The sequence below is a fragment of the Mytilus galloprovincialis genome, chromosome 1 (assembly GCF_965363235.1).
Source record: "Mytilus galloprovincialis chromosome 1, xbMytGall1.hap1.1, whole genome shotgun sequence".
Taxonomy (NCBI): Eukaryota; Metazoa; Mollusca; class Bivalvia; order Mytilida; family Mytilidae; genus Mytilus; species Mytilus galloprovincialis.
Genome location: NC_134838.1, coordinates 95,016,695 through 95,030,833, shown reverse-complemented (window position 1 = coordinate 95,030,833; position 14,139 = coordinate 95,016,695). Strand labels below are relative to the sequence as shown.

Sequence of the window (14,139 nt, the reverse complement as noted above, 5' to 3'; positions counted from 1 at the left end):
TATATTGTTAGGTCTTTTTATCAGATACTTTAAGCAATAGGGCCATTATATTTGATAATATATAATAGGTCAACTATATTTGGTGTTTGGAATGATAAGGTGTACATGTTGTCTGGCAGGGTTCATCTGACCTTGACCTCATTTGTATGGTTCATTGTCCGATGTTTCTGAGATGCTATAACTATGTGATGTGTGGTATGACCATTAGGTGTGATTGTCTGTCTGTTGGATTTTCCCCTACCTTGATCTCATTTACATGTATCATTGATAATGTTAAGTTAATATTATACTTTTATTCAAACTATAATATTACAGACTTTCAGCATCATTCTAATAAGGATATGTAAATCACACAAAATATTTTAGCGTGTGCACTCTTGTTTCCTATTATCTTAAAAAATTAAATAGACGGATCAAAACTAATAGAAACGAATTTGGCAATCACAGTTATCATTCTACACAAGTATTCTTTTTGGATTGTATCAATTTAATTTTATGTAAAGATGCATTTTTTGTAGTTTCTCCACTATATTCGAAAAAAATATACGTAAATCAGGTTTAATTAATCAACTACTGTTGCAAATAAATGTAAAACTGTAAAAGGAAGTTGGACTACATTCACAGAACTATACTTAATTGGTTTCTTTTCTCAGAATTGATATTGAACTAACATCTGTCCTTGGAGTGCTTTGGTGAATTCTGATTGTGGCCACGTTCTTGTTTTTAAAAGCAGATTAATAAAGCGATTCCGGTTCTTTGACTGTAACTGTGGAATTGTTTTGACTTATATTTATGCTTGGCTATAAGACTATAAGAGATGTACTATCAGCGTAATATTACACAACACAGGTAGATAATGGACATTCAGCTGTCTTTATTTGGTAAGGCGAATATGTATAACGAATATTACAAGATTTAAATGTGATAATGAAGACTTTTCCAATGTTATGTTTTTTCTTTACTAAGATGTCTTCGTAATAATGTTTGATTTTTTTTATGTATTTACATACCGTAACGAACTGTAACAACGTACTGTTTGATTTCCTCGTTTGAGTTATGCCGGGCACGGTTATAGCTTTCAATTACGGGGCGCCGAATAGGACTCTTGCGGTTTTTTACTCGAAATTCAATTTTGTACGGACAAAAGTGAGTTTTGTTCAACAAAAATGAGTTCAGTTTAACAAAATTTGAAGCATACTACGAATTTAAATTTTGTCATACAAAATTATCTTTCAGTGGACAAAAGTTACCTTTGTCACGACAAAATTCATTTTTTGCAACACAGACCTAATTTGAAAATTGGGCGACAAAAGTTAATTTGGTATTCAAATTAGTTTAGTTTGGATTCTGTGAACTAATTTGCATACAAAACTGATATTTTGACACAAAATTCAATTTTGTGTTTATTTTTATGTAGAGAAAATCTAGTTTGGTTAAACAGAAGTGAAAATTTGTGTTAGACAAAATTCAATTTTGTGTTTATTTTTGTGTAGACAAAAATTGACTTTTGTGACAAAAATGACTTTTGTCATACAAAATTGACTTTTGTGACACAAAATTGACTTTTGTGGCACAAAATTAATTGACTTTCGTGGCACAAAATTGACTTTTGTGTTTTAATTTCCATATCAGGGAACACAAGTCAATTTTGTATGCAAATAAGTTTATATTTGCATACCTATGACAAAATGAATTTTGTCTACAAAAATGAATTTTGTCATTACAAAATTGAAGTTCTCATAAAACAAGTCTGTATCACATAGTTTTGTAAAAGACAAAAATGATTTTGTTATGACAGAATTGAATTTTGTGTACCGTGACAAAATTGATTTTGATTACAAAAAGTTCAAGTCTCATTTGGCGCTCCGTATCAATACGATATGGGTTTTCGAGCTTAACTATTATTGAAAGCCCATACATTTAGTGTGGTCTTTCGTGAATAATTCTTTCTTTGGCAATCATACCACATCATCATCGCAAATATCTTTTATATTTATACTATATTTAAAAAAAAAACTCTCAGATTAATTAATAATTTGAAAATTGTTAAAAAATTGAAAATAAATGATAGGTATGGGTAGGAAAAACAAACGCATTGCATGAACCTAACAAATGCTCAATAAATGATGTGTATGGGATGGGAACACATGCAGATTGTATGGACCATATAAATGACATGCCTTGCTTCTAGAACTGTAACTGTTGAACTTCTAAGTTTCCATTTCCTGTCGCATATTCATATTTGTTATTAAGATAAACATATGGTCCGGATTACAAAGTTTTAAGAATGAAACTTCCATTGGAACAGATAACAACTACTTGGTTCTAAGGCAGATACATGTTTAAAGTTAAATATCCATTCACCTGATTTGATTTTAAATACAAAATCAATTTCGAAAAGTTATTACAGCTAATTTTCTACTGCATGCAGAGGAAGACTTTGGTTAGCTTGTTTGCTTTGTTTGTATATTGTACAATCATATTGGGATAAACACATTTATCATTTTCTTCCTACATTGTGTAAGATTAGAAACATATGCCCCTTCAAATACAATAAACAATAAAGTTAAAACAGATGCGCCAAGTGCGCATCATCCGTCCTACTTTTACACACAAGACCCCAAACTATCCATTATTAAAGACCAAAGGAAAAAGATATAAACAATCACAAGTCATCAAACGGTCTTATACTATGAGCAAAACACAAAACGTACACAAAGCCAATAAAACAGGACGACAAAATGTATACTTCAATAATAAACGAAAAACAGATATCAACCAAATGCAGCCATTTCAGGATAGTGGCTCGGGAAAGTTACATTAAGACTGGGATATAGAACCTTGGACTGTGGTGTAACAAAACAAGAACAAGGTAGCTATATACATTCGGTTGGGAAGGGCTTGACTCATAATTTATAAGATAAGTACTTAGCACAAAACAATTAAAATAACATAAAAACGAAAGACACACAGCACCAATCTAAGCTAGAGTACTCGCAAATTACTAAGATATAGTTCAAAGTTCAATTCCATCTAGTATAATCGTGTTTTCCATGATCATCCATGACAAAAATGACACAATCAGGACGCCTACAATGCGTGGATATTTAGTAATTATCAGTCTGAAAATAAAATTGCCTTGTCCATGCCAAAACTTAAGTACCAACAGGATGCCAGCCCAAAGGTGATAATACATGACGGATAGCACGTATTTTGAAAATCATATAAGTAACGACAGAGCGCATGTTCAGGACGCCCCCAACGGATTAAGTGTAAAAATGTCATTATCAGTCTGAGAAAAATAATAGACCTTTTGCAATGCCTAAATATAAGTACTAACAGGATGCCTGCCCACAGGTGATAATGTAAGTGATAAATTTGTCCTGGTAAAATATGTCTGGGCGGACAAATATTACTAGTATAAAAAGTCCATGGTTACAGAATTTACTAGTATATTTAGTCCTATGTTAGTAATCTACCTCCCCAGACCAATTTATCTAGGAAATCATGTCCTATAAAATTCTATAATAAATTCAATTACATATAAACAATGGAAATTTAAGTTGTTTAAAGAGTTGCATATTTATATCCTTGATAAAATTAATGTCTCCAGACTAATTTTCCTAGGAAATTAAATCCATGTCATTAATATTCCTAGGTAAAAACGTCCATGCTCTTAATTTTAAAAGAAGAATGAAAATATTATGGGCCGATAATTTTTCCTAGGAAATCATTTTAATGTTATCAAAATTCCTAGATAAAAATGTCCATGTCCTTTATTTTAACAGGGAACTTTTTATAAACAATGGAAACTCACTATTCATGTTTTAATATTGGTAAAGAGTTGTGCATTCACATTTAATAGAATTTTTGTCCCCAGACTATTTTTCCTAGGAAATCATGTCCATGTCATTAATATTCCATAAAAATGTCCATGCTCTTTATTTTAAAAGGTAAATTAAACTGTTATGTTATATATTTTTTTACAGTTGTGTATCAATATTTTAGGTAACTTAAATGTATGTCCCAGATAAATTTTCGAAGGATATCATGTCCATGTCCTTAACATGTCTAAATAATAACGTACATGTCCTTTATTTTAATAGGAAACATAATGACACTTTCCAATCTTAACAATGATTTTTTCCCCCATTTTGAATGATTTTTATAAACAGGAAAACTAATAGAAAAACAATTCTTGGGACAATTTTTTCTAGGATAATGAGTACCAGACATATTTTACTAGCTATGGACGTATTTTCCGAGGAACATTTATCCTAGGACTTCTTTTCCTAGTAAAATTATGGACATGGACTTGTTTAACTAGGAAAAAATGTCTGGTGGACACATTTTACTACCGGACCAAATTTACTGTTACAATAATACATGATGGATAGCACGTATTTTAAAAATCATGCAAGTAACGACAGAGCGCACATTCAGGACGCCCCAACGGATTAAGTGTAAAAATGTCATTATCAGTCTGAGAAAAATAATGGAACTTTTGCAATGCCTAAATATAAGTACTAACAGGATGCCTGCCCACAGGTGATAATACATGATGGATAGCACGTATTTAAAAAAAATATATAACTGACAACGGGACGCAGGGCCATGTTAGTAATGTATTAAAAGAATTAATAAAAATAAAATTAATGTTAGAACCGATAATGATGCACTTGATAACCTTTAAGAATGCAAATTTTTAAAAAGTATAAATTGAAAAAAATCTATCAAATTGAATTTATACGGATTTTTACTGAGTAATGACACGTCTTGGTCCATTACAACAAAGTAACAAGGCTGCGTTTGAATTTGTCTCCATTTTTCTAATCTATTACGATAAGTGTGTACATCAATGATAACGAATAATAACACATGATTGATTGATTGATCGATTGTTGTTTGCATCGCCCACAAGGAAATATTTCATGCAATACAAGTATGGACACAGATCAGTGTGGATAGTATTTTTGGATGTTTGACAGTGTTTTCTGACATAAAGAGTTTTCTGGTTTTCCCTTTGGCCTCTATGTTGAACTGTTGTGCACAGTGACAGCCAACCTGTACCAAATACTGAAACTAGCAATGTTTTTTTTTTTAATTTAATATGAGTTTTAATGTCCAAGACTGTCATGGAGGAGACACTACTTTAAATCAGTACAGATCATTTATAGAGATTATTTAGCTAGACATTGCTTTTAATATTAAATCTACATATTGGCCAACGTACTATCAGTGCTTCGTGTATATAATATGTAAAATTCTGCAAATAAATGTTGTACATGTGTAACGTTACATTGGATGATTTCCTTTCAACATTTTAACTTTGAAATAACTTCTATGTGAATGCATTTAAAAAAAAATGATCCGTTGAGGGAACACAGCTAGCTTAGTCAGTGTGCTCCAACGATAGACAGTTTTACGTAAACAAAAAAAGCGGGAGATTGGAAGGATTGCCAAATGTTTCCGACAAAATAAGTTCCAAAATTTGATTTTGGATAGCAGTAAAAACTTAAACTGAGATGAGGACCACATTTGGTGCATTTCTGATGTGATTTTAGTACGCGAGATGATGTCCGAGAACCTGCATCAATGTAAAATTTGTATGGTTCTATTTTTGTTCCTTTGAGGTGTTCATTTCTTACTTGGGAATTTCCACATAAAATAGAAAATGTGTGTAGGATCTTCTCAGTATCATAGTTAAGTTATATCAGAAAATGTTCGTATACACATGGTTATAGTTTTTTTTATAATGTTTGCCTTTGCCACTTCAAAATCTTTGACAAATAATAACATCATGGGAAAGTCTCCATTTACTCTTAAAACGAGATTGTCAAAAACAAAGAACGTTTGACTGATAGAGTTTTATACATACGGTTGTTCAATTTTGTAAGAAAATGTTGCGCTAATAAAAATCATTATATTGTATTTCTATTGATTTGAAAATTTAACTCTCAAAGTTCCCGTTTTTTGTATTTCAACAGTTTTCTTCGCCGTATATGGATTTGAATTCGCAGTTGGTAAGTACTTGATGTAAGAAATTTTCGAAACAATATTGCTAATTTTCCCAGAAGCTCCCACACAGTGACAAAATTAAACAGTACTGATACCAATATTAATATTAAAATAAGAGGATGGGGTATAATTGCCAATTGGACAACTCAAACAGCATTGAAATTAACAACTATAGGTCACTAAACGGCCTTCAACAATGAGCAAAACCCATACCGCATAGTCAGCTGTGAAAGACCTTCATATGAATATTATAAAAAATACTTAATTAATATACGTATACAGTACTAGTATGTAAAATAAAATATTCCGTGATTTTTTTGTTTATTTATCAGGCATACTATTTTTTTTTTTTTATTTTTGTAAAGTTCAAGACTAGTTGTCTTAAAAGAGGTCCATAATATGGGACATTTACAATGGAATAATTTATTCATAAAATTGGCAAATAATTACGTTCCCATTACTTGACAATCTTGACAAAGAACATTTTCGTAAGATCGGTCCATTAGTCGTCTTAATTTTTCCCACAATTTCAGGTCGTGTGATTTCGTTATTCATCTGATGTATAAAAAGGGCATAATTTCGAACCTCTCAAGAGTTTTTCTGTTTTCAAAAAGGCTTGAAAATGAAAAAAAAGGCAGCTTTAGACGGGATGGCACTGTTGACACAGATCGCCATTTATGCATATCCCTTTATGTGTTAAGTAGTACATACATGTTTTGTTACTGTGTTTGAAAAAATACATGGTAAGGATTGCAAACATATTCGCGTGGGAAAATAACAAGATTGAATAAAATAGAGGTGCAAGGCAAAAAGTGAGAGATTCACATAGTGTTAGAATTGGTTGGTCAGAGCACTTTATGTTTCTATGTACTTATACATCTCTGGTTTTCAATTGTTTGGGTTTGATCGTTCCTAATGAACGCAAATCTAGAAAAGCGCTTCGGACGCACGAAATTCAAAGAGTGTTATTTTCATTTACTTAAAAACATACAAAAAAGTCAAATGTATGATGCCAAAGTAGAAATCGTCTGTTTTGTCGTAAAAATTTGTATCCTTTTCCCATTTTCTCAAGATACATTCGTGTCTAAAAATGGATATTAATAACTGTTATTATTTGCTTTATTGTGCTAATTTTCTGTTGGATAAATAAATTCATCATATTTAATAAATTCTTGGTTATTTATAATGTTCAATTTTGTTTTTGTGATTTCTTTATGCTGTTCTTTTTTTTTTTAGGTTAAACCACCTCGTCTTCGCAATAATTAATAATTAAGTTATAACGGAACACCACTCATAAAATTATTATTGATAAAAATAAGAAGATGTAGTATGACTACCAATGAGACAACTATTCACAAGCGACCAAATGACATAGAATTTAGCAACTATAGGTCACCGTACGGCCATCAAAAATAATCAACTCCTTTATCACAAGCTAGAAAAGGCACCGACACAACAAATCGTAAAACAATCCAAAAAGACGACAAAGGAAAACCAAATATGATTCACGCAGGCTTTTTTAATTTTTTTTTCTACGAATAACCAACTTAGCATTCGAAATAAGTTATTACGGAACATCATGCATACACTTTTATTGATTCATGCATCTGTAATGATTTTATTTTATTTCCCCGTAATGTGAAAAAATAAAACATTGTAATATATAACCATGCATTACAGTACTATTTTTAAGTCAACTGTGGGCAAATATGCCAACTAATGACATATCAATATTGTTTTAGATATTTTGAAACATTGTATATTTTAGTTTGTTAGACTACTTCAAAGAGTTTTTCATATTCTTTATTCTTTTATAATATTTTTCCTATATTAGAATTTAATTTACCGTTTGTATTTTGATATTTGACATTATTTTATCGATTTAGGTTTAGTATTTTCTATTCCAGTTAATGGATTTTGCTATTTTTCATCCTAAGAAGTTCCTGTATGAAGTCAGTCTCATAATAATACATTTTTTATATTTACAAAAAGACAAATGTCATTTTATGTTTTTAAAAAGAATGATAGAGATACCGAGCCTTGTGTATTTACAAAACGAGTTCAGTATTTTTGTGATTTTACTTTTTAATCGTTACAATTCCACTTTTAGCTCCCCTGGCGCAAAAAGCGAATTGCGTTTTCTCATGTGGTGTACGTCATCCGTAAACTTTCAAAAATATTCTCCTCTGAATTTACAGGGTAAAAATTTACAAAACGTGGCCACAGTCACCATTTGAGTATCTAGTTTAAAATTATGGTCAATGACATTACCTGTCAAGCAACATCGCCTACGTGTTTAACAACAAATGTAGCGTATGTTCTAACAATGATGAACGTCAAACTGTTGACGCATTTTAAGCGAGTGTATAGTTTGTTAAAGTTTATGTAAACTTTGCAAACGTATGTTAGAAACAAATGAGCAAAACTTGTGCGCGCTTATCCGTTTGCACCATTTGTGTTAGAAAGAAATTCACCGATAGAAACTTTAAATGACAAAAATGATCAGCAAGACCAGAAAAATTCGTCAGTCTACTCCCTTATTGGATTAACGATTTTTGCTATTTGTTTTTGCGCTTTTGTAGCTTTTTAGCAATAAATAGTACCCCAAATAAATATTTCTATATTTCAGGTCTGACATGCCGAGTTTGTTACTATGCACAAGATGTAACAAAGTGTGGAGCTACAACACAATGTCCAAAAGATGAGGTTATGTACATCATTATTTGTTTTCCTGTAAATCTTTCCTCATTTGTCAATGGAAGTACTTTGAAGATGTAGAGTTGATGTAGATGTATCTGTTCTTTTTGCGGTAGATAAGTGTGGACACAGACTTGTGTCGTCTGATGGGCGATTTTTGTATATAAAGTTTGCGCAGAAAATCAGTAGTCTTTGTCATCCTTTAGTTCGTCCATTGTCTTGTCTGTGCGTTGTAATTAAGTTTATTAACGATTTTTAACCAACAGTTATTATTTCCAAGCAAATAAAAATATATAACCAATTTCTAAAAGTGAGCTTTTAAAGATATAATGTTAATTACTAGTTTGTATTACTTTGAACGGCTGTTGTTATTGTGCATATACAATTTGTATATTTCAGCATTGTGGTATCCATGAATTTTCCATGAATGGAGTGAAAACGTACCACGCTGGGTGTATTTCCACTGATGTAAGTGTTATGTTAGGAATTTATAGCAAACAGTCAAATATTTTATAAATGTTTTTAACTGAATTTTGCAGATATGAAGATTAAGAATAAGGGACAAATTTGAAAACCTTAATCTGATAATGTATATAGTTATTTCATTTAAAACTATTTGAGATTTGATTAATTTTAGGTGTGCGAAGGAAGACAAGACGCACCTATAAAAATATTTGGAAAACGTAGACAGTTAACAACTGTAAAAGTACAATGCTGCGATACAGACATGTGTAATATCGATCCAAATAATGTTACAACAGGTAATTATATAATGGAAATTAATATTGGGAGACCCCGAATATAAAGAAATAGCAATGTTTGCAGGACATGCTTGCTTTTGAATTGTATCATATATTACTCCGAATGACGTATATTTGGTGTGATGTGTACATGTGATGAATATTGTATTGAAAACGGCCTTCATCAGCGTCAACCTTTTTTTACTATGGAAAAACACGAAAACCCTTTGCAGGTTATACTAAGATAATTTTCGAATTTATACCGTTATATTTTAATATCAACTACTTTTGAATTCCCATCCGTTGCCTTTATCTGATATAGGTATTAGCACAAGTATATACGTAAACTGACGTAAAAGGATTGACACTGACGAAACTTTGCTGTATGATTGTTTAATTTAGATTGAAATATATTTGAGTACATGTGTTTACGTATGTGCCTGTATTCATAATACTTTAATTCCATTTGTCAATGATAAAATATAATAAAAATAATCATTATAGAGTTGTTTTTCCGGTTTTTATAAGTCCGAACAGTGAACTGTTATTTGTTGATAACTTCAATGCCATTTGGTCTTTATGTATAGTTGTATCATAAGCAATTATACCACATCTCACTATTGTTTATACTGTAACGTAATAGTGTGTTTTTCTCTCTAAAGGATTGCCAGAAATGAATGTAACCACCACCCCTACGAAAACGACGGGGAGTTCTACATCTGACCAGCAGTTAATGACGTCAAACTTTCATACAACTTCCGCCACGTGCGTTGATCATTCTAACTGTGTTCACCTTTTACAGACATTTCCAATATGTACAGATTCTTATACTGCAAAGACTGTTTGTCCAAAATTATGCGGTTTATGTGATGCTTATACTTCAGCAACAACACATACATCTAACCAATGTATAGATACTTCGAACGAATGTGAAATACTGATACAACATTTTCAAGTTTGTAACGATACTGAATTCTCATTGGCTAGATGTAGAAAATCTTGCAACCTGTGTTCGCAAGTCACTACAACAGTACCAAGTGTAGAGACGCCTCCACCGAATAGAGAAACACCCTCACCAAATCGAGAAACTTCTTCACCGAACCGAGAAACAACCTTGCTTTCGCAGAGCTCTTCATTCTTACCAAATATAGAGACGCCACTTCCGAATCGAGAAACGGTCAAACCATCGCAAACATCAGCACCTCTACCAAATATAGAGACGCCAAGCTTTTAAAGACATCAGTTTTGTCCTAAACAGAAAACCCTTCTTACTATTAAAAAATGTTATACTATAATAAGTTATCAAAGGTACCAGGATTATAATTTAATACGCCAGACGCGCGTTTCGTCTACATAAGACTCACCAGTGACGCTCAGATCAAAAAGGTTATAAAGCCAAACAAGTGCAAAGTTGAAGAGCATTGAGGACCCAAAATTCCAAAAAGTTTTGCCAAATACGTCTTAGGTAATCTATTCCTGGGATAAGAAAATCCTTATTTTTTCGAAAAATTCAAAGTTTTGTAAATAGGAAATTTATAAAAATGATCATATAATTGATATTCATGTCAACACCGAAGTGCTGACTACTTGGCTGGTGATTCCCTCGGGAACGAAACGTCCACTAGCAGTTGCATCGACTCAGTGGTGTTAAAGGTTATCAAAGGTACCTAGATTATAATTTAATACGCCAGACGCGCGTTTCGTCTACATACGACTCATCAGTGACGCTTAGATCAAAAAGGTTATAAAGCCAAACAAGTGCAAAGTTGAAGCGTATGAGAACCCAAAATTCTAAAAAGTTGTGGTAATACGGCTAAGGTAATCTATTCCTGGGATAAGAAAATCCTTAGTTTTTTTGAATTTTTTTTAAAAAAGTTTTGTAAACAGGAAATTTATTAAAATGACCATATAATTGATACTCTTGTCAACACCGAAGTGCTGAGTACTGGGCTGGTGATACCCTCGGGGACGAATCGTCCACAAGCAGTGACTTCGACCCAGTGGTGTAAAAAGTTCTTTAAGGTACCAGGATTATAATTTAATACGCCAGACGCGCGTTTCGTCTACATACTCATCAGTGACGCCCAGATCAAAATGGTTATAAAGCCAAACAAGTACAAACTTGAAGAGCATTGAGGACCCAAAATTTCAAAAATTTGTGCCAAATACGGCTAAGGTAATCTATTCCTGGGATAAGAAAATCCTTAGTTTTTCGAAAAATTCAAAGTTTTGTAAACTAGAAATTTATAAAAATGACCATATAATTGATATTCATGTCAACACCGAAGTGCTGACTACTGGGCTGGTGATACCCTCGTGGATAAAATGTCCACCAGCAGTGGCATCGACCCAGTGGTGTAAAAAGTTATCAAAGGTACCAGGATTATACGGTATCACAGCCTCATATGCATACTTCGAAGTTGTAACAAAATGATTTAAAACTAGTTAGAACACTCAATATTAAGCAACATGAACCCGACCACAAAACTTGGGTACCTCGCAGGGGTAAGCAGTTCCCTATTTGGAAGTCATCATTTTCTCATGAAAGTTAAAATTTTGTGATAAGCCGCATTCGATGATTTGAAAATAAGACGATATCGTTGTATTTAGTATTTCCTTCGATGTTGCATGTTTCATAAACATGTGAAATTTACAATATCATAAGTTAATATGAATTGGAATTTATGGAACATTTTCTGTTATAGACATTATAAAAAAGGCATTGGTCGGTATGTTTCATTAGCTTCAGGATATTGAACACGAGTGAAACATATCAATCCCCTTTCACGTAAAATGATGTTGCGCACAGTAGTACACGTTCTGAAATGGTACTGGTTTTACACCCAGTGGTGGTCATATTGTAAACGTTTTACGAATTAAATTGATTAGACGTGTGCCTAAAGCCTGTAAAATTATAAAATGTTCATATACTGATGAGTCTGATTTATTTTTATATGCATTAGTTGTGTCTTTTTCGTGCAAGAGTGATACATTTGTCCTGGTAAAATATGTCTGGGCGAACAAATATTACTAGTATAAAAAGTCCATGGTTACAGAATTTACTAGTATATTTAGTCTGATAGTAGTAAATTATGTTCCCAGACTAGTTTTTTCCTAGGAAATCATGTCTTATAAAATCTTATTTATAACTCATTCAGATACTTATAAACAATGGAAATTTAAATGTTATATATATTTGTTTAAATATTGTTTAAGAGATGCATATATTATATTTTTGATGAAATGCATGTCCCCAGACTAATTTTCCTAGAAAATCATGCCAATGTCATTTATATTTCTAAGTAAAAATGTCCATGCCCTTTATTTAAAAAGGTATATCTAAGTGTTATATTTTAATATTGTTTTACAGTTGTGTATCAATATTTTAGTTAAATTTATGTCCCATATAAATTTTTAAAGGACTAGGTTATAACGTACATGTCTTATTCTAACAAGAAAAAAAAAAAAAACAATGAAACTTTCCAATCTTAACTAATATAATTTTTTTCATTTATAATAGTTTTTATGATATAATAAAAACTGACAGAAATACAAGTCTTTGGACATTTTTTTCCTAGAAACAAAATAAGTGCCAGACATATTTTACTAACTATGGACTTATTTTCCTAGGAAAATTTGTCCTAGGACTTATATTCCTAGTAAAATCATGGACATGGACTTCATTAACTAGGGAAAAAAGTCTGGCGGACAAATTTTCCTACTGGACCAATTTTACTGTTACAAGCACTACTCCAAAACAGTTCGCTCTTTGAACGTACATGGCGAAGATTTTGTCAGGAATATTTTTTTTTTATATCAATATTGATATCAAGTGTTGTTGTTGTTATTATCCTTGAAAATGTAATAAATGACGGAAAATTAGTGTAGTACTAACGGTATGCGATGACACATCTAATTTGATATTAATGTAAACTATCTTGAGGCATTATTAACACGACATTTTCATGATTTCGACGCATATGTCCTTCAACTCATCATCTAAGTTCAAAACTGTATATGAGCTGTAAGGTCAATGCATTGTCCAAGGTCTTCACTACTTGAAGATGGCTTGGTGATAATTTTATTTTGTGCGAAGTTCAATTTTAACAGACACGTAAAAATTAATGAATAAAGTTGGTGTTTATCAATGTGAGAAAAACACAACTTTATAATGAATGTTGAAAATTATAACGAATATGTAAACTAAGAGCTTTGATCAATAAAAATATAATTTTAGAAAAGTTTATAGTTCCAAATGGTGAAGTTGAAATCATCCCTTCGTAAATTTTACGGACGCCATCACGAGTTGGTTGACCGTTATGGAATAACCGTTTCACAAATGATATCGGATATGTTCCTTACGTCGTAACTACAATCCCCTTCCCTTTCATGAATGTGATCTACCGAATTAGACTATTTACCGGATTTGTTATCACATAAGCAACACGACGTGTGTCACATGTGGAGCAGGATCTGCTTACCCTTACGGAGCACCTGAGATCACCCCTAGTTTTTTGGTGGGGTTCGTGTTGTTTATTCTTTAGTTTTTTATGTTGTGTCATGTGTGCTGTTGTATGTTTGTCTTTCATTTTTAGCCATGTCGTTGTCAGTTTGTTTTAGATTTATGAGTTTGACTGTCCCTTTGGTATATTTCGTCCCTCTTTTATACGAGCACACATTCTAC

General features: G+C 32.0%; 1 protein-coding gene across 1 annotated transcript; it reads left to right on the top strand.

Moving 5' to 3' along the window:
* The first annotated feature begins 759 nt into the window (after positions 1 to 759).
* LOC143045595 (uncharacterized) lies at positions 760 to 10,753 on the top strand. Its single transcript, XM_076218203.1, has 6 exons — positions 760 to 881; positions 5,988 to 6,023; positions 8,648 to 8,724; positions 9,115 to 9,183; positions 9,353 to 9,476; positions 10,118 to 10,753. Exons 1-6 carry the CDS (start codon positions 857 to 859, stop codon positions 10,687 to 10,689), a joined length of 903 nt encoding a protein of 300 aa, XP_076074318.1. The 5' UTR covers positions 760 to 856; the 3' UTR covers positions 10,690 to 10,753.
* Positions 10,754 to 14,139: the final 3,386 nt, after the last annotated feature.